The 21,345-nt window shown below is 41.0% G+C and overlaps 2 protein-coding genes across 7 annotated transcripts in view; one reads left to right on the top strand and one right to left on the bottom strand.

The window, feature by feature from the left end:
- SLC39A9 (solute carrier family 39 member 9) overlaps positions 1 to 15,470 on the bottom strand; it is an 81,311-nt gene extending 65,841 nt beyond the window's left edge. Inside the window, exon 1 of one of the 3 annotated variants that reach the window (XM_033952559.1) lies at positions 14,915 to 15,470. Coding sequence is in view for 2 of the 3 variants with exons in the window: in XM_033952557.1 (XP_033808448.1) it covers positions 7,777 to 7,872 (96 nt within the window). In the remaining variant the exon portion in view is untranslated. Of the gene's footprint in view, positions 1 to 7,776; positions 8,352 to 9,273; positions 9,318 to 14,914 lie in introns of those variants that run through there. The other 2 variants (XM_033952558.1, XM_033952557.1) reach the window with 2 other exon arrangements.
- ERH (ERH mRNA splicing and mitosis factor) overlaps positions 14,974 to 21,345 on the top strand; it is a 50,404-nt gene continuing 44,032 nt past the window's right edge. Inside the window, exons 1-3 of one of the 4 annotated variants that reach the window (XM_033952563.1) lie at positions 15,022 to 15,257; positions 17,186 to 17,216; positions 20,701 to 20,791. In XM_033952563.1, coding sequence (XP_033808454.1) covers positions 15,032 to 15,257; positions 17,186 to 17,216; positions 20,701 to 20,719 — 276 coding nt within the window. In that variant the 5' untranslated portion in view covers positions 15,022 to 15,031 and the 3' untranslated portion in view covers positions 20,720 to 20,791. The other 3 variants (XM_033952565.1, XM_033952564.1, XM_033952562.1) reach the window with 3 other exon arrangements.

The raw sequence follows: 21,345 nt of genomic DNA, 5'->3' as shown, positions 1-21,345 counted from the left end.
TAAAAGTTAGGCACCTAGTTGAGCGCTTAAGCACGCTTAAGAGCGGCGATTCTGCAACAAGGTGCCTAATATGTAGCCACGCCCATGCCTAACGTGCATAGCGCCTAGTTTTTTGAAGACCGCCTACATTTTTAGAGATGCCTTGTTGTAGAATCACTCTCTTGATAGGCGCCTAAGTTTCAATTATTGCTGATTAAAAAGCTTCATTGAGCTTGTTGCTCGATTTAGATAAGCGCCTATCTAGATGGCGCCTCCAAAATAGGTGCCTAATATTAGGCGCCAGTTACAGAATTTGGGCCTTAATCCCCCATTGCCCCAGGTACATTAGGTAGCATGTGAGCCCACCAGGAAGATAGGGAAAAATGCTCAAGTACTAATTATCCCCCGAGTACCTGAATGTAAACCACTTAGGCTATAAGTTCTATATAAATTTTAAAATAAATAAATAATCAAGCAGAATTAAATCCAATGTTCCCTATCAATGATTAGGCTGATGTATGCATAAACTTTTAAACCAGGTAAAGTTAAAATGATGAAACATTTCAACCTCCACCAGAGAGGATTAAAATATCAGGATTTCCTATCACATTATAACCATAAAATTACACAGTGTTGTCTCTCTCTGATCACACATCCAACTCTTCCTGTTTTTGGAATGCTTGAGCTTGCCTTACAAAACTAATCACAAGATGTATTTAAAAAAGGATTTCATCTAATTTTATCTTCTTTGTTTTATTTCTAATTATTACTTTTATAAGTGGACTACATGGCTACCACATCACTTTACTCAAAGCAGGTATTATATTTCTTTCCCAGTCACAAACACAGCAATAGCATTAGGAAAAGAACATTCCAGATTGTACTGCAGACTGTTATTTTCCTTGCTGTTCTGCTAGACAGACTATTTTTTTGCTAAATTATTAACAAAACTGTTAGCATAGCAACTCTACTGTGCAAAGGCCTTGTACTCCAATGTAAATAAGAACTTTAATCCAATTAGCCATTTCCTGCTACCTAGCAAAATTCTGGCTTTGAAACCAGAACTATGAATAAGGTAGAGAGATTCTCTGTTCAGAAATGCTCATTAATCACTTTTAAAATTAAAACAATAAAATTAGCAGAAAATTATTCACTGGGTCTCACATTTTCAACATTAACTCTAAACTGACATTTTCAGACAAAATATTTTGTATGATCCTTACTTATTTGCCACAGCCTATAGAAATGTATGAGCAGTAGTATCCTTCTGTAACCAGGCACTACCAATTTTAAAATGCTTGACATCAATAGGTTTCAAAAATATGTTTTCTTCACTTCTCTATCCAATGGAAAAGAGCAGAGCAAGCCTGGTCTTCAAAACCCACTTTAATAGTGATCAATAATAAAAACTATGTATAAAAAACAGTCTTGTCAATCATAAGGAAAAATTATGTCCTTACCTGATAATTTTCTTTCCTTTAGTCACAGCAGATGAATCCAGAGACTAGTGGGATGTAACAAAGCAGTCAAAACTTAGGGAGGGAAATAAACACCGCTCTCCCAAGCCCAACGCACCGACGGCCACTCCCTAGGTAGCCCCACACCCAGACCACTACTGTGGACACTTAGAGAACAATAAACAAGCCATTGTGAAATCCTCCGCTTCCAAATCATGCCCTGCAGCCAATGTCCAAGAGGATATGAAAACACAGAGTGTATGTATCCCACAATTATACAGAGGCTAACCTTCAGAATACATGTGAGCAGGAGCAATCATCGCCTGAGAGCCCTATACTACGGAATTCACAGCTGCTGTGATCCTCCACGAATAGAATGACTGCAGAGCACCAGACTTTTTTTGACTCCAAGGCTCCATACAAAATTCCTGTTGATTGAATCCGCAACATCTGGCAATGGTCCTAGCCTACGGCAAAGCTATGACCTTCCAAAAACAAAAGCACACTCGCATAACAGCCCCCCTTCCCCTTGCACGGTTCTAGGGCATCAAGTCTGTAACACAACAAGCGATAGCACACCACCTAAAGAAGATGCCATTCCAAGTCCGAGGCCAACAGATCTCTCAAAAGAGGCAAACTGCTGAACAAATTCAAGTAGAAATCCTCACCTAACAGAGAAAATGACCCATACTTGTATACCCCAAATGCTAGAGGGGAGGTATGGCCGAACCTGAATTTCAGTACCTCACCTTCCCAGTAGAGGTTCAAGTCGATTAACAAGATGCCCATGAGGATGCATGGAGAATGGCTGGTACGTCGCATCTGAGAGAATAATAATGGAAGAAAGCTGGTGGAACATAGAGGAATCAAACCAGCTAAAATGAGAATACGTGATACTACAGGAGAGAAATAAATTTGGTATAAGTAGAATCGTACTGACTGGTTATATCGCAACCAAGACGACAGAGCACCTGAGCGTCCTCTCACCAAAGAGTCATCAGGGAACTCACAGAGCGGTTGTCCCCTGGCCCCACCTAGGTTGGGTCAATAATATTCAGATGAATGAAATTATCCACTGCGATGTAGACACCTTAAACCAGGGAATGGCCACCAGAGAACCTGGGAAAGCCAGGCAACAACCTGGAGAGGACTAGCATGGCAAGGACCAAAGATCTCATATACCTAGTCCTATCTGAAGCCCAAAGGATGCCCTCGTGCAGCTGCTGAAGAACTGCCTAGTAGTCAGAATAACCAGAATCGTAGCTGCTCGAGCTCCAGAACTCCAAGAGAGTAATCTGCCCATACCTGCAAAAGCTATGACCTGAGGCAAAAAAACCCCAAGAGGAAAAGACTGCCTGTCTAACCAACCAAAACATTCAGCTAGACCAAATCAAAGAAAGACACTGCCCTGTGTCCATGAGAGAGAGAGAGAGAGAGAGAGAGAGAGAAAAGTAGACTCAGAGCCCTACATACGGATACCATGCGGACCAGAGAACTGCCCAAAACAGGAGGAAATAAAGTGTGTGATGCAAGAGTAGGGAGACAGAACCCCTGTGGCAATGCAACAAAGAATCTAAAAGAGCACTAACTCCTAGAGCCTACTCTGTCTACCCTAAAAGGATATTATAATCAACTGAGAGAATTTTTCCTCACAGCATTACTCCTTCATTCACACATGTAGTTAATCATTCACTGTTCCTCAGCGGGCCACCATGCGCTCAAACAATCTCATTGAGCATGGCTTTACGCCCCCCCTCCTCATCGGAACCAGCGTGTTTTACTCTTATTTTAAATTTATTTAGAGTTTATAGTTAAAGTTTCAATACTTAAAGTACTTAGCTTTGTGCTAGATGTTAAACCGGGGAGTTCTAGTATGTACCACCGACATGTTTCGCCCGTATAAATTGCTGGGCTTTATCAAGGTTCATGCTCCCTGCAAAATATAAAACGGAAAAGCTAAGTTCCCACCAATAACATTCCTAATTTCGTGTAAAGTGATTTAAAAAACATTAAACCCCTACCTTACCTCATTTTACTTTCATTTAAAGTAAAATGAGGTAAGGTAGGGGTTTAATGTTTTTTAAATCACTTTACACGAAATTAGGAATGTTATTGGTGGGAACTTAGCTTTTCCGTTTTATATTTTGCAGGGAGCATGAACCTTGATAAAGCCCAGCAATTTATACGGGCGAAACATGTCGGTGGTACATACTAGAACTCCCCGGTTTAACATCTAGCACAAAGCTAAGTACTTTAAGTATTGAAACTTTAACTATAAACTCTAAATAAATTTAAAATAAGAGTAAAACACGCTGGTTCCGATGAGGAGGGGGGGCGTAAAGCCATGCTCAATGAGATTGTTTGAGCGCATGGTGGCCCGCTGAGGAACAGTGAATGATTAACTACATGTGTGAATGAAGGAGTAATGCTGTGAGGAAAAATTCTCTCAGTTGATTATAATATTAATGTGAGCTTCATTCTAAGTTTCCTAGTAAATAGTGCTGAAAGTTACATTTACCCTAAAAGGATGGCATAGAAATATACCAGCCTCCAGCTGTAAACCTGAACAGTATGCCTAAGCAACCGAACAGAAAACCCAGAAACCCCAACCGCCCAGAGTAAGTGGTGTGACTGTGATATGAAAATATCCTGACCAGAGAGGAGAAAATAACAAACCCTCTGCAGTATCCCACCACACTCTCGAAAGGACTCATATGCACTGTATTACTGTAGCACTTATGCCAGTAGTATCTGTATGGGTTCCGTAGGTACCTTATGGGTTCTGGGACTTCCACCACCAGTGGGATAAGAGACTGGGTCCCCTTCTCTATAGCCCACTGCCTGGACCACTAGGCCACTCAAAAGACATCAGAGAAAGAGTACCAAGCTGAATCCGAGAACATGGAACTAGCGCTCAGTGACAGCCAGACCGGAAGGGAAATTGCCTGGGAAATCAAGAGAAAAATACTATCTAAGCAGGTGCAGCCGCAGAAGCCTAGTACCATGCAAGTTCAGGGAAATAGCAGGCCAGGGGATCCACCGAAGTCCCAAGGGAAGCCTTAAGCAGTAGGTAAACACGACCTGACCAGCCATTGTCAACCAACAAGCACCAGCATACCCGAACTCCCACCCTTACTGTTATAAGGTAGCCCTGGCTACCTCCACAAGGACAAGAAAAAACTCATGTCCTCCCCCCCCCCCCCCCCCCCCCGAAGCAGTCAAAGATTTGCTTATTTGTACTTGAGGTGGAATTAAGAAATTTACCCAGGAACACAAGGAGCAGCATGGAATTGACTCTCTAATGCCAGGGTGCTGAGATTTAAGCTTAACCATCGTGCCACTCTCTCCCCTGTTGACCCCCAAGCCAAGGGTACCCTCTGCAGCCAACAGCCTACTGTTGTCCATCTGGTCTGACAACATAACAACCGAAAGAAATTTGGCCTACTCTGGCCAGACCAGCCGCCATTCACCCGAGCCCAACCCAACCGCGAGCTTCAGGCAATTCAGAAAAGAGGTAAAGCCCTCCACTGCCAGCTGCCAATCATAGCACTCAAACACTGACCAAGAGATGGTACCCCTAGAAACCCAGCTTCTGTGTTACACCAAACTTACAGAGGAAGGAGCACCGTTCAAACAAGAAAGAACACTCCCCCCCACAAACAGACAGGGAGGGCGGCACTGGAGGACCAAATGCCCGCCTGCTAACTAACAAACGCCGATAGGGTAAGGCCCAGAAGAGGCATGCAACAAATCCCCGGCCGAAACGCACTTTAAATCTTGCCAACGCTAGATAATCCCACTGAGCGCCGGTGCACTCTAACTCCCGAGACTGCGCCGCTAAATAAGAGTGTCAAGTCAAAACAAAAGTCTAATTTCAGAATGAAGAAAACAGGCAGAAGCATCTCTGGTACCCTGCTTCACTAAGGATATTATATGGAAAGGCCTTAATCATATATCAACCCTATAAGTATAAGCAAATAAGATGAAGGGAAGATAGTTGATCATATATAATCGATTCATCAATTCTAATGTCATTCACAACTTCAAATAAAGGCCAAAATGGCATCTAATGTAACAAATCTAAATCAAATTATTTATTAAAGGTATCATAAATGTCCGAATTATGGTAAGAATAGAATCTTAGTCCTTATTGAGTATTCAAAAAGAAGTGTGGTGGACATATCATTAAATTATGCAGCCTTAAATCTTGAGAACCTCTTATGATATATACCATTCCAGGTTCCTGTCTTGTACAGTGTTATAATCATTTATGTCCACCGCCCCCTGCCAAAATGGATTTATTTATTTTAAATTTTTTTTTACTATGAATTGCATTTAATATCCTATAATTATTATGATCACTCAATTTATTAGATTGGTTGTTACAAAAGCTAAACTTAAATATTTGAGAATAGAGAATTCCTAATTATATAAAGTGCTTGTGCATGAAATCTAATTAAATAATGTGCATAAAACCTAATTAATTGGTATATATAAAGCCTAAATAATTAATGTAAGAAATGTAAATTTAAATATAAATATAGAATTTATCAAAATATCGCTATGAGTGAAAAGAACAAAAGAAGCTAGAAAGACATGTTTGTAGGAAATTCATATTCATATTTGTAGGAAATTCATATTACTTAGGTTCTCTTAGACAATGTGAATAGAATATAAAGCTTATATATTAAATAACTGTATTCAATGAAAAAGGCAACACTTAGCTTGCTATGTGGTGGAACCTGCCACCATCAACGTTGATGTGGTGAAGAAACTCCCGACGCCATTAATTTATACAGGCGTTTCAACCCTAATGCGGGTCTTCTTTGGAGGGAATTTTTGAAACCAACACTGCCTTGCTGTGTCAGATATACAGGCAAAAACAGTTAAACAAATCCATGCATTCAGAAAACCATTGATAAAACGTTAGAAAACATAACAGACCAAGAACTCTATAACCAGTGAGATAGAATAGAATAAATGAGTGGTGACTTGTACAAAAATAAGACCACGAAACTCCCACAACAAACCCAAATGTACATATTGTGCCTAATGTATGCTGAACAACCGACGTGAAACACAGGAAACAAACATCACCAAATATTTGCTTACTTACCTAAGAGCAGAGAAAACTAAACTTTGACGGACGTGTGCTATATAAGCTTAACTAAGTGTGATCATAATATTTATAGGATAGCAAATGTAGCCCATTAATTAGGTCTTATGCACAAGCACTTCATACTTTTAAGTTTTTTAATTTTAAAATATTTAAAGTTAATATTTATAACAGTAAATTTAATAAATTGAGTGATCATAATAATTATAGGATATTAAATACAATTCATAGTAAAAAAAAATTAAAATAAATAAGTCCATTTTGGCAGGGGGCGGTGGACATAAATGATTATAACACTATACAAGACAGGAACCTGGAATGGTATATATCATAAGAGGTTCTCTTGAAGTCTGTATAATTTATGATATGTCCACCACACTTCTCTTTGAATACTCAATAAGGACTAAGATTCTATTCTTAACATAATTTGGACATTTATGATACCTTTAATAAATAATTTGATTTAGATTTGTTACATTAGATGCCATTTTGGCCTTTATTTGAAGTTGTGAATGGCATTAGAATTGATGATTCGATTATACATGATCAACTATCTTCCCTTCATCTTATTTACCCTGCTTCACTAAGACATTAGAAGCTCCTTCTCTGCAGGGAATCCCTGCTTCTATTGACAGCTGTCATTTTTTCATCAATCATTTATCATCCATTGTATCAACCACTTATTGATACACTAAACCATTTTCTTCCGTTTGGGGCTTAATTTAAAACAGAACATTTATATGAGAAGTTTAAAAAGGCACCTATTATATAAAAGGTATCATAGGTGTATATATGCGCTAATAAAATAGACTCCCAAATCTCACCCCAATAGTATATAAATGCCAAGGCACAAATTTACACCTGCTTTTAAAGTGTAAATGTGTATGTGTACTTTACAATGCATATTATAGCACTTAAACTATGCTCTAGGAGCCCTTATACGTAGATCCTACAATAGTAGGCAAAACACTTTCCGTGTGTCCACTTTACACATTTATGCTAACATACAATTTTATAAAAGCCCTTCGGCATGCCTCAAGCTTAGTCCATTTGCTCGTTAAATTGTAAATAATCGGGGTCGGCACATGACGTATCTAGCACTCTAGGACAATATATGACCCTACATATATCAAACCCGAGAAATGAGTAAATTGTTATTTTCTAGGGAAAATCCTCCACGTCCTTAAATCATGCTGATCAGTTACCCTTCTTGCCCTAACTTACCTCAGAGAAGTTAACGGCCAAGGGGATGGTGCCTGCCACGTAACATCCGACAAGCATAGCGAGGGAAAGAAGGCTGATGGAGCTAAAATCATCCATGCTATCTTCTTATAATAAAGCACAGTGACAGAAAAGACACAAAGGATAACAGCTTCGTTTTTTTAGATACAGGGCACCCAAACTGAGGGGGGGGGGGGGAGGAGGACCCTCCAGAAAGGTTGCCTCTGGATCCCAGTCGGTCAGCGATTCCCTCCACAAGCAGCTAAGACTCAGCACAGAACAAGTTCCCTCTCAACAGCAGCACTCTAAAATCTCCATTTTATTTCTCTCTCCGAGAACGAGAAACCTTTCCACGAGCAGCCGCTGCTTCCATAGGTGCAAAGCGACCACAGAGATCAACTTCCGGCTCGGGACTGCATCATATCCGGATCACACTGGCAAGCTCGATGTCTACCTGTCCAGCAAGTGCAACGTAATTAGAAAGCCTAATCGGAAGCCATCTTTGATAAGGGTGGATAGTTGCACGGTAGCTTCATCCTTACCACACCAGGCGTCTTGACCTTTGTCCTTTGCTACCCGTTAAGAGCTTCCAGTATTTTCAACTTTCAAAATAACATCTGCTGCACTTGCATCTTCCACTAAGTCGACGTAGTTCTATAGCATGTGGTATAAAGAGGGACGATTTGGTGGCTTGGACGATCAGATCGGCAGGACGTATATTTAGACGATTTTCGAAAGTAAAAAAAAGTTGGACGTATCTTTCAAAAATGTGTTTTAGGCTCTTTTTGGAAGACTTGCGAGATGGACGTAAACGGACTTAGACGTCCCTTTCGATTATGCCCCTCCACCTGCTTTTACCATAACTTCTGGCCACTTCATTTTTAAGCTTAGATCTTTCCTTCCAAACAGAGACCTTGCTAGATGTCAAATACAGAACAAGGTAACTTCACAGGGACTTAGCTGTGCAGGAAATGTGAATCTCCTCATACACCCACCATATAGTTCAAAAATGTGCAAAGGTCTGGTTTTTTCTTTCGATCACTACATAGCCTAATGCCACACAAGCAGCGCTGTTACAAATATATTCTGAAGGTCAATGCTAAGGTTAACAAAGTTTCCTTCCTTGGACCATAAGGAAATACTGACTGGCTATTATTATTTAAAATATATTTGTAAATGTCAGTACTTCTGTTGTACTAAATGCATTGTCATTTTCAAATTCTTTTAGATAGATAGATATTTAGATAACGTCAAATGTTCAAAATAAATCATTGCCAAACGTTTCATTCGACTTTGTGGACTGCAGAGCTATCAAGTTACCTAGTTCAAGGAGAGAAACATTTTGACCAGTCCTGGTTTTAAACCTACTGCTCATTTCAATGCGTGCAATCTAGGACTATATAAGTTCTGTAAGGCTAGATTCACTAAGCCCACCGATCAACTTCCGACCACATAGCGACCCCTTTATGACCCGATTTCCCTCCGACCCAATTCACTAACCTCTGTCCCAATCATCCTCCGATCCGCGCATGCAAATGAAGGGGAATGACATTCAAATGCAGGCAGGAAGTGATTCACTAAAATAAAAAAGCAACACCGACTGGGCTCGCCAATCCAAAAATAAGCGACTGCTGAGGACCAGTCGCTGAGGTCCTTTCTGACTGCCCTGCCTTCTGCCGCCCTGCTTCTCTGCTTTCAGCCCCGATCTCCTGCTCTCTTCTGCCTGCCCCAAATCTATTCTTCTCCTGCCTGCTCCAAATCTCTCCTGCAGCCCTGCTCTCGCCCCAAATCTGTCTTGCCCTTCCCCGCACTACGAGTCCGTGGTTTTAACCCATGGGTTAAAACCACAGGCTCGTAATTTAAAAAAGAAACAAAAGTAAAGTTTGAAAAAAGTCGCTATTCTTAAGCATGCGCAGACCATCTAGAGAGCGATCCTGACAGTCGTATGGGGGCGTGATTCCAATCGCCCTCATCGATCCGATCCGATCCGTGCCCTTTGTGAATCTAGCCCAAAGTTCAGTGTTTCTCATCCTTTTCAAGCCAAGTACTCCCTAAGCCAGGGGTGTCCAATGTCGGTCCTCGAGGGCCGCAATCCAGTCGGGTTTTCAGGATTTCCCCAATGAATATGCATGAGATCTATTTGCATGCACTACTTTCAATGCATATTCAATGGGGAAATCCTGAAAACCCGACTGGATTGCGGCCCTCGAGGACCGACATTGGACACCCCTGCCCTAAGCCTAACAAATACCAATCAAGTACCCCCGCCCAAACTCCACCCCGACTCCACCCCCATAATAATAGTACTAATTGTAATGCAATTTCTTCCATCCATTTTTCATATACACAATATAATCTTATTAATACATAATGGTAACCACAAAATTAAAAAAAAACAAAAAGCACACTGTACACAGAGAAAATGTTAATTATCATTTATATTCAGCGTTTTTTCAAAGATGTCAAGGCAGATAATATTAAAATATGCAATGTCACCTCAGTAACAACTATAGAAAAATAGACAAATATAGTGCAAAATATAGACAGCAAATATAAATTCTCAAAACTGACACATTTTGATCACTAAATTGAAAATAAAATCATTTTTTTACCTTTGTTGTCTGGTGATTTAATGAGTCTGTGATTGTACTTCCTTCTAACTGTGCATCCAATATATCTTTCTTTCTTTCTCCTGCACACTTCCTCTCCTCCAGACCTCATTCGATTCCCCAACCAACATCTCTCTCTGTCCCTCCATGAGTCCAACTTTTTCTTCCTCTCTCCCTGCCTGCCTCCCCCCTACTGAAACCACCATCGCTGATTTTTCCGTGTCCCTGCCCCACCCCCAAAGCCGACCCTGCCAACAAACACACTCCATTCCCCCCAAACTTTTTCTTCCTCTCTCCCTACCTGCCCCCCCACTGAAGTCACCATCAATTCCTCTGCCCCACCCCCCGAAGCCGACCCTGCCACCCGACATGTTCCATTCCCACCCCCAGTGCTGCCACCGCAGTAACAGGGACGGGCCAAGCACGTGCAGCAACTACATGTAGCCAACCCACAAGCCTTCCCCAGACGTCAATTCTGACGTCGGAGAGAAGGTTCCGGGCCAGCCAAGCAGCAATTGGCACTACAATGTTGTTGCTTATTCCTTTCTAAATCAGCCTTTCAACATAGTGCTTCAGCATTTTACTGCTCCCCCACACCCACTCCAGCTCTTCTGATTGATTGGGGGGAGGGATTATGACAGACTCATTGGCAGAAAAACTAATCATAAGAACTGCCACTGCTGGGTCAGACCAGTGGTCAATCGTGCCCAGCAGTCCGCTCACGCGGCGGCCCCCAGGTCAAAGACCAGTGCTCTAAATGAGTCCAGCCTCACCTGTGTACGTTCCAGTTTAGCAGGAACTTGCCCAACTTTGTCTTGAATCCCTGGAGGGTGTTTTCCCCTATAACAGACTCCGGATGAGTGTTCCAGTTTTCTACCACTCTCTGGATGTAGAAGAACTTCCTTACGTTTGTACAGAATCTATCCCCATTCAACTTTAGAGAGTGCCCTCTCGTTCTCCCTACCTTGGAGAGGTTGAACAATCATATTATGCGTTCAGATATTAAAAATAAAACCCGCCTATGGAATTATTTAATCCCTTTGGTTGAACTGCCTTCTCTGGCACTTACATGTGGCAGGTATGTTTAAATTCCTCAGCAGTTTTGTTGTCAGCTGAATCTGCCTCCCTGGAAAGCTTACATTTTTTAGCTCATATCACTTTTTAAAACATACTAGCCAACCTGAACTTACAGAAAAGGTTTCACGTTTTCCTGCCCCTGGGTAATGTGTTTGTAAATGTCTCTGGCTTTCATCCTGACAACAATGCTGTCCACTGTGCTCTTTTTCTCATTCATCATTTTCATTATCCACAAATTTAGCCACTTCTCCATCTTTTCCATTGACTGATCACAAACCATAGATGTTGTTTTGGAACTTTCAGTGTAGCTTTACGAACAGACCAATGAATATCTTTCTGTTTTGAACTCATGGCTGACAGCAGAAACAGATTTGCCAAAATGAAGCCTGTCTAAAACATGTATTTTGTCACTCAGACACATGACATGCTTCTTTCTTTTTGGAGCTGTACCTGCAAATGTTTGAAACTCACTCTCTTATGCTTCTAACTCGCTCTCTTGAGGTTTGGTGGCCATTTCTGGAAGCAAAGCCATAACCAGAAATGAAAGAGAAAGGAAAAAAAGCTTTTTTTCTAAGGTTGGAGGTACGTGAGCACATGGCACGAATAGTGGTCACAATTCATGCAACCACGGATACACGAAATTGCGAATTGGGAACATGCAAATAACGAGAATGGACTGTATTGTTCTGGTTCTCCCAGAAGATACAAGCAGTTAAACTTTTAGTACAGTAGTCTCAAAAACATTACCAGATTGGACCCTAAGTTCTTTAGGAAAATTTTCCATTAATGCAAACTTAAAGAAAATGAAAGATTAGGTTCTTACCTGGATAATCTTCTTTCTGTTAATCTACTACAGATTCCGTACATATGCTGTTCAATCCAACCTGTACATAACTACACCACTTTTCCTCTGCTGCCTTTCTGATATTCTCTCCAATATATTCTGATCTTTGGCTGTTAGCTTCTTTTTATGGGGGGTAATACCTTTGCTCAACCAGATAATGTCATCATACTCTCTGATGATCCACACTTCTTGCAATTTGAGATATTCTTAATTAGTGATGTTTCTGTCATAGACCAGACACTTAGGTCTAGATGCACTAAAGTCAGTGATCGTCACTAAACCTGCTTTCACAGCTTTAGCAGTGATCACTGTTAGCAGCAACCTGATGCACAAAACGGCCTTCTTGTGTTTTTCCCCTCGATCACCTATTTTCTGATCTGGCCATGCAAATTAGCTAAAATCCCATGCAAAATAGCCAAGCAATTGATGCATTAACATCGCTTGGCTACTCCAAATGGGGTTTTAGCGATTGTAAAAACTGATTTGTCCAGGTCTGCCTGGGTTTTTTTTTCATTTTTTTTAAATGTGACAGATATTTTGCCAATGACAGCCCTCCCCAACGACACCCAACAAACACGGCCCCTCTGAGCCAGACACTCCTGATCCACTGTTCTCTCCCCCCAAATCCAAAACAAATGGCAGGAGGGATGCCCAATCACTCCTGCCAACCAAAACACCCCCCACGCCATGCCCCCCCCCCGTGCCAGGCACTTATGCGCTACTGCCCCCCTGAACCCAAAACAAACCGCAGGAGGGATGCCCACATCTTCCTGCCACCAGACACACACCCCCACGCCCCCAAACCTCTCCCGTACCTTTTTAAAACATTGGAAGCAGGAAGCCCATTCTCAGGCTCCTGCTTCGGGCCGCCTGTCTAAATGACTTCCTGGTGAATCATGTGATGCACAGGGAGGGGCCAGGATACTGAGGGAGGAGCCTAAAGCTCTAGATACATGATGATGGTCAGTATATTAAAATGTAAATAAACTTGGAAACTTTCCACTTGGGCTGCTTTTGATGTGGTAACAAGAGCCTTGTCTGCTGATCACACTCCTACCATCTGCAACATCCTTCCATCACTGCCCAGTTGCTCAAGAATCTTACTGTTACTGCAACAGATTCATCCATCATTGCTAGCATCAAGGAGCATCTCCAGCATTTAATAGGCACTTATTTTCCTGTTCATCTACTACACTGTGTTGATTCTCTTCTACACCCATATTTGAAAGACAATCCACTTATCTTCCCAAATGAAGTAAAAACACAGACAAACGAATTTTTGGAAAACTGTACCAAAACCACATTGAAATGGAAGGCACTATTTATGATTTACAAACAAATCAGTTCCGTGGTCTGCAAATGTTTCTTTAAACTCAAATAGATCCGTTCTCTATCCTCTCTATTGGACACAAAATCCCTCAATATCCTTATTCATTCGTTAGTAATCTCTTAATTAGATTACTGCAACTCAATCAGGACATCATGCACTTAATCAGGACATCTGAAGGATCCAAATCATACAGAATATGTCAATTAAAATAATTTATAAAGCCAAGAAATATGATCAAGTTGCATCTCTTTTAAAAGATGCCCCACTGGCTGCCTGTAGCACACCAAATTACTTTTAAGATATTATTCCTTACATTCAACATACAATTGAAATACTTGCCAGTGTTCATTGACAGACTCTTAACACCCTATACTACACCAAGAGCACTAAGATCAACTCAACAATATCTTTCTACCCCCTCCATGTGCCAAAGAGTATATGACACCTCCCGGAAAACAATCTTTTCTGTTGTACCACCTTCACTGTGGAACTCTCTTCTCATTGACCTCAGACAAAAGCATTGTTTCCCAAAATTCAAATCAGGCCTCAAGACTTTTTTACTTAAAGATGCTTTTGGTACCTAATTTATAACACTGATCCTAGAATATAACTCTAGTCCTTTTCCAATCCTTTTTATGTCTGTCTCCTTTCTTCCTTCTCTATTCTTTTCTTCTCTCCTTTTCGTTTCTTCCCTTCTTCCGTTACTCACCCTCCTGGTCTGTTCCCTTTCCTCTCCATTTATTTTAAATATAATGTATCCTTTTATTGTCTGTCCCTTCTGTGTCTAATATGTGGTTTTATATTAATCCCTGTATGTCAGGTATATTTGTATGGAAACCACTTAGGCTTAAATAAGCTGTTTGTCAAAAAATAATAAACCTGAAACTGAACAGAATATTGCATCTTTTTATATTTTAATAAAAAGATTTAAATATAAAATAAGTGTTTGAAGATTGTGCAGATGAAATCAGAGTTTGTGGAGACAGAGAGCCAACAGGGATGGGGACAAACTTTAGCCTTCTGTCATTCTCTAGTCATAGTTTCTGAATGTCTCATCCATGCATTCTTGAGTTTTGTTCCTATCACAATAGAAGGTCCTCTGCTTTGACCAGAGCCCAGAGGAATATTATGCTTGTTTAATTTTATTTAAGGAAAGATAATGCATTAAACTTTACAGATATAAATTGCTTAGGATTATATCTTCTACAGGGCAATCTACAAGTCCACAAAGGAGATTTTAAACCAGTCCTGGATTTCTGATAACCTCATTATGGGACCTACCACACTGATTTAAATGTGTAAAATCGGAGACTATAAATCCCAGACTGCTTTGCGATGAAAGTTCAAAACTGAGAAAAGCTACTCTCTTTGAACCGGGTAACTACAGAAGGAGCGAGGATGTTTGAGTACATTCTTTATTTTCGACCAAGCACGTTGGTTCTTTTGCCCACATTAATGACGGCCAAATTCAATCCTTCCACTACACCACGGCTCCTTCACCCGGATGCAATTCTTCGGCTTTTTTTTTCCGCTTCCGTGTCTGTCACTTCCGCTAACGGCTCCCTTGTGAGCATAGTTGCTGGGTCGGACAAACTGCGGCGTGTTGTGCGAGCGCGGAAGGATGGTGAGATTATGGGGGCGAGACGGGCCTACTTATCGTGTCCGTTTGTAGGGGGAGGAGTTCAGATGAAACGCAGCTCTCAGGTCTTCGCTTTTGGCCGCGGCCTCGCCGGGCCGATGTCGGTTGAATGAGAGGCGTGGAGAGGGGTATATGATGAGAGGGCCGAAGGAGTCCGCCCCGCTCTTATGCGCGCCCGCCCTGGTTCTCTTTTGGAAACGGCAGTATCGTTTATTCCCGGCCGACTGGGTAGTAATATAATAGAAAAAAAGCGCTTGCCGTTGAGAAAAGGTCCGAGTTTTATGCCCACCGGGGGAGGTGCGGTACAGCGGGTGGCCTGCAAGTACCACCGCGCTCTTTTGGGAGACGCCGAATCTCGCGCATTTATTTATGTACAGATTTATTTTCATTTTTCACTTAAGTTTTAGGATCAGCTAAACTTGATAACAATGTGAATTACAGGGGGTGCTGAAAAGTTCTCAGCCCAACCAAGAAGGGAACAACGTCGAGTCATGAAACTTCCAAGTTATTACACATATTCACTCCTAGTTCAACACACTTGGCACATTGTGTCTGAAGTTTCTGTATCTCTTCCAAAAATAAATACCGCTCTGCTGCTGTAATCACCTCCAACTCACTCAAAATTGTCACCCTTTCAGTCTCTTTTTAAAGTTTGGAAACTAAATAGATGGAGCAAGATCTGGTGAGTAGGTTGAATTGTCTATGCTCTGGAACATCAGCTGTCAAAACATCCATCCTTTTACCAGCCTTGTGAGAGGTGCATTGCCTTGCAAAAAGAGAACTCCTTTCCACAACTTCCCTCTCCTTTTCTTTCAATGCCTCCTTTAATTGGCACACAAATTACAGTAGGATTCTGCATTAACTGTTTGGCCCCTTAGAAGATAGTCATTACAAAACACTTGGCCATGACCTTTCCTGATGACTTTTGAGTCTTGAATTTCCTTGGCCTTAGAGAACTTTAGTGCCACTATTGCATGAACTGTTGTTTTGTCTCAGGATCATAGTAGTGTAACCATGTTTCATTATCAATAGCTGGTCATTCCAAAAAGTTGGTACCAGCTTGCTAAAAATGCTGCAAAATCAATTTGGAAGTGTCCACTTGACATTGTTTCCCATCAGTAATCAAACATTTGGGCATCTACTTGGCTCACAGCTTCTTCATACCCAGCTGTTTGTGGATTATACACCCAACACCCTGGATGTCCATAGTGTCTCAGTAATTGTTTTAGTCAATATTTACCGATCTGCCAAAATCAGGTCATGGACATGGGCAACAATTTTAGAAATTGGTACCGTTGAGGCCTCCCAACATTGCTGCATCTTTGGTCTCAAAATCTCAACACTGAAAGTTTGCACACCATTTGTTAACTTTGGAGTATGTTGGGCATTTGTCATTCAGGGGTCCTTTTACAAAGGCGCGGTAGCGGTTTAACATGCAGAATACCGCACGTTAAGCAGCCTGCTGCACTAGTACCTAACGCTTCCATTGACGAGGTTTTAGGATTTTAGACTGCCGTGAGGGTTACTATGTGATGCAATGTCCAACACGCTAACTCCCATAGCCCACCTTGATAAAAGGAGCCCTCAGTGTCTGCATATAATACATTCATGGACTTCTTTGGGCGTTTTCTTCTGCAGGAATAGGAACTTCATGAAGGCTCAGAGTTCCACACTTGAAAATTCCACACTTTTCATTGATATGATTCAATCGATGATCTGAAACAATGTCAAAAGATAGCATTACAATTCTGCAAATTGGCACGTGGCAAAATAACATTCAGAATTTAGGAAGTTGGTTGGGCTGAGAACTTTTCAATACCCCCTCGTAAGTGTGGTCTGGCAACCTCAAACGCCAGGCCTGTGTTTCTATGCAAGTTCTAAGCTGCTGCTTTCTGAATGATCCTTTCTTTTAGTTCTGCCTCTGTCAATGCTGTTACTTTGCGGGTAAGAATCAACGTACACCCTGTTTTAGAAATTTTCCCACAAAATATAATTGCTTATAGCGCAACATCAATATCTTGCACTTTAAATTACATTTTGGTCCCCAATCAGAAAGGAGGAAAGTGGCTTTAGAATGACAGGCTGGTGGATATGTTTATTAAAATTTGATATTCCGCTATACCTTTCACAAGTTTTAAGCGGATTACATACAAATGCAAATTACATATTAAAATAATTTAAATATAACACACAAAATAAAATAAAGAACTCCATTGTAAAAGAAAAGACCATAAAATTAACACATTGAAGACACAATCATATTTGCATGCTAAAAAAAAGGGTATTTTATCCATTTGCCCTTCTGATTAATGAATATGTTTATCTGGGGTAGAGTTAATGCCAAAAGCCTTTTTAAGAAGTTTTGCATCTGTTATTTCTTCTTTCTGTCACCTTGGCCAAGTTACTCCCTGACTCATTTCCTTGGATATCCAGTTATATTGTCAGTTCTTTGAAGTGTCAAATTGTTGTACCTATAACTTTGGCTAGTTTACAGGAAGAAGCCTCAAAATTTAACTGTTCTCCAACTAAGAAAAAAATTCCCATACTTTGGGGTTTTTGTTCTAGGTTCCACTTCACATGGTGTTCAAGGACTTAACCCTTATGGCCTTAAAGTTTGGAAGTATACATATAATATTTTTACTCTTCTTGAAATGATGTAGCGCTTAATCATATTCACTTCTATCCTGTGGTCGGAGAAGAGCTGGTAGTCTCAGCGATGGAGACAGCAATCAAAGAAGGGAAGAGGTGAGGCAAAAGATGTCAATTACTCAGCACTGGGTTACCCAAAGTGTACGTTTATTGAAGAATAGCACAGTATCAACAAATGGACTTGACACTGGCAGTGTTTCGGCAATCCTGCCTTTGTCAAGAGTCTATGGTGGCTGGTCTTTATCCTTATGGTGCTGGGTATACAACACCATAAGGTCACAGGTCACATGCACAAATTGTCTCACATGTTTGCCGCCTGTGATGTATCCAGCACCATAAGGATAAAGACCATCCACCATAGACTCTTGACAAAGGTAGGATTGCTGAAAGACTGCCAGTATCAAGACCATTTGTTGATACTATGCTGTTCTTCAATAAAAGTACGCTTTGGATAACCCAGTACTGAGTGATTGACATCTTTTGCCTCACTACTTCCCTTCTTTGATTATATCCTGTGGAACATTTTAACTTGATTAACTTTCTCTTCCTCTACCCCATACACATAGAAAGAAAGAGAAAATGTTTGTTATTCAAGCTGAAATGGTTTTAGATAAATGCAATCAGTCTAAAGATGTAATTATAGAATTTGTTAGTGCTTTGAAAGTGTAAAGGCTCTTCCATATGTATTTTCCTCTTTCTGTTCAGACTATTAATACAACGTTCCTTCCCTAGGGGACCCAAAGCTGAAAAACTCATTACCATAATAAATCAGTACAACATGATAGAATTTATCAGTCATAGAATAAAACAAAATACAAATTCTTCACATTGCTTATTGCATTCTCCTTTCTTACTAGAAGCTTGAAAAGCAATATTTAAGAAAATTACATGTCATATTAGACATTTATTACATTATTAAAAAGTAATGTAAAAAATGTATATAATAATGTATATTAAATATCCCGTTATACATTTCCTACCTTCCCAAATAAGCAAACCACTGTGGAAAAGAGGTGGGAGTTCTTGAAAGGTTAATTAGGGGGTTAGGCGTCCGTTTATTACAGCAGACACAATTCTGCATAGGACGCCGGTGCCCTGATTGGCTCAGATGCCTAAGGTCCCTCCCATAGGAGTCAGGCCACGTCCATTTTATCCTAGGATGCATTGCGAAGGAAGGGCCTTAAGCCCATCCTCGGGAAGGCCCGTCATTTTGAAGAGGCATCGCTGCCAGCCAGAGGGAGTAGGTATCCCCCCCTACCTTCAGAAAATAGAATTCAAAAAAATAAAAGGAAGAAAAGCAAAATAACACCCCCCATTTTTTTTTTTACAAAAGCGCAGAAAAGATTTTTTGTGCCAGTTGGCACACTGAATGCTCTGCGCCGCTCCAGCGCTCATAGGAGCTTGATGACTGTTGGAGCAGCGCAGAGCATTCAGCGCACCAACTAACGCTAAAACCTTTTCCGCACTTTTGTAAAGTGGTGGGAAAAGTTTTTAAACAATAGAAATTCAGCAACAGTAAATAATAGCAGCAGCAGCAGTAAGTTAAAAGTAACATGAAGGTTTAACACCCTCCTCCCCCCTCCCGTGCTCTTCAATCTTCAGACTTCTCTGAATTGACTACCTGAAAACACTCTGAATTGACTACCCAGTCATTAGTAGCGGTATAGAAGCTTACAATACACAATAATGCTTGGGTTTTCTAGGTTTTCCAAATATATTTTTACCACTGGCTTATATATTTGCAGATTGCAGCATTGTGTAAAATAGTTTGCTGCAAAGTTTTCTGCTGGTAACCAGTTTTGAAATGTAGAAGCATCATATATACTCGAATATAAACCAGGATTTTTGGGCCAAAAAATTGGTCCAAAAATGGGAGTCCCGGTTTATGTTCGGGCCAGCGCCCACCCAATCCCCTCCCAGACTTATTGCAGGCCTCTGCTGGGCCGCCAGACTCTGCACCTTGTCTCAAATTCACAGGAGCCATTCAGGAAGCCAAGCAGTGCCAAAGCATACTTCTGCTCGGTACCGCTCAGTGGCTGAAGCTGGAACTCGTGGCAGCGACCAACCGGGTTAGCAGTGGGGCAGGAGTGCAGAAAGCTCGCTCCTCCCGCTACACCTCTAGACCACCAGGGATTCCAGCGGCAGAGGAGGTGTAATGGGCAGGGAGGGGGAACAGGATGCAATGCCTGAATAGGTGGGAGGGAGGAAAGGGGGCTGGGTGCAGAGCCTGACAGGAGGGAAGCGGGCTGAGTGCATAGCCTGACAGGGGAGGGAGGGGATGCTGGGTGCAGATCCTGGCAGGACAGGGCACTTGCCTATTAAGCCACCTGACTTTTATTCGAGTCAACCATTTTTCCTCTTTTTTAAGGAAAAATGGGGATCTCGACTTATATTTGAGTATATACGGTTTCATTGTTTTTTTGCAGGCTTCAAGTATTTTGTGGTCTAGAAAAGTATATTTACAGTATAGATTGTATTATCTCACTGTACATTAGAAAATCTGGAACAAATACAAATTCTTTACATTGCTGATTGCATTTACTTTTAAAATGCAACGTTTCCAAGCATAGAAATGACCTGTAAGATGTCTTATCAATATAGAAATGAATATGCAGTGTAAGCTGGCAACAAAGCAATTGACCTTAATTTGTTACTAAGCTCAAAAATGTAAAAGACCTTTTTAAGAAAAGCACAGATGGCTACTGAGAATCAGCTGAACATTCTGAAAGCCTGAATTAATTTTTTTTTAATGTATTTGTGTGTGTGTATGTTCCTACAGTCTCACACAATTTTGCTAGTTCAACCCACTAAGCGGCCAGAGGGCAGAACGTATGCAGATTATGAATCGGTAAACGAATGTATGGAAGGTGAGTTTTTCTTTTTAGTTCTGTTGTATTGGAAGTTAGGAGTAGTCTTATAACTCGTGGGGGAGGGGGCCTTTTAATAAAGTTTAGCTCATGTTATCTGCTATAGGGCTCATTTTATTCCTATGGGCCCTGTGGCAGATAACCAAAAGTAAGGGATATCTTTTTATAAAGATTAGCACATTAGATAGGCATGTTTAATTATGTTGACCTGTTTACATCTGTTATGAATATATTCCACTTTTATTTTTTGGTTCTTTCCTTAAATCTTGTAATGAGTAAAAGAAAATTAGTTCGGAATAGTTTGCATCTGTGCATATCGGTTCATAGACAAAACCACCAAAGACAAAGGCGCGCGCCGACAACTGAGCGCAAGACGGAAGCGCGCACCGAAGAAAAACAGTGTTTTTAGGGGCTCCGACGGGGGTTTTTGTTGGGGAACCCCCCCACTTTACTTAATACAGATCGCGGTGGCATTGTGGGGGGTTTGGGGGGTTGTAACACCCCTCATTATACTGGAAATTTAACTTGTTTCCCTGTTTTTTAGGGAAAAAGTGAGG

Source organism: Geotrypetes seraphini, chromosome 7 (genome assembly GCF_902459505.1).
Source record: "Geotrypetes seraphini chromosome 7, aGeoSer1.1, whole genome shotgun sequence".
In the NCBI taxonomy this organism is placed as follows: domain Eukaryota; kingdom Metazoa; phylum Chordata; class Amphibia; order Gymnophiona; family Dermophiidae; genus Geotrypetes; species Geotrypetes seraphini.
This window is presented reverse-complemented; position numbering and strand designations above follow the sequence as displayed.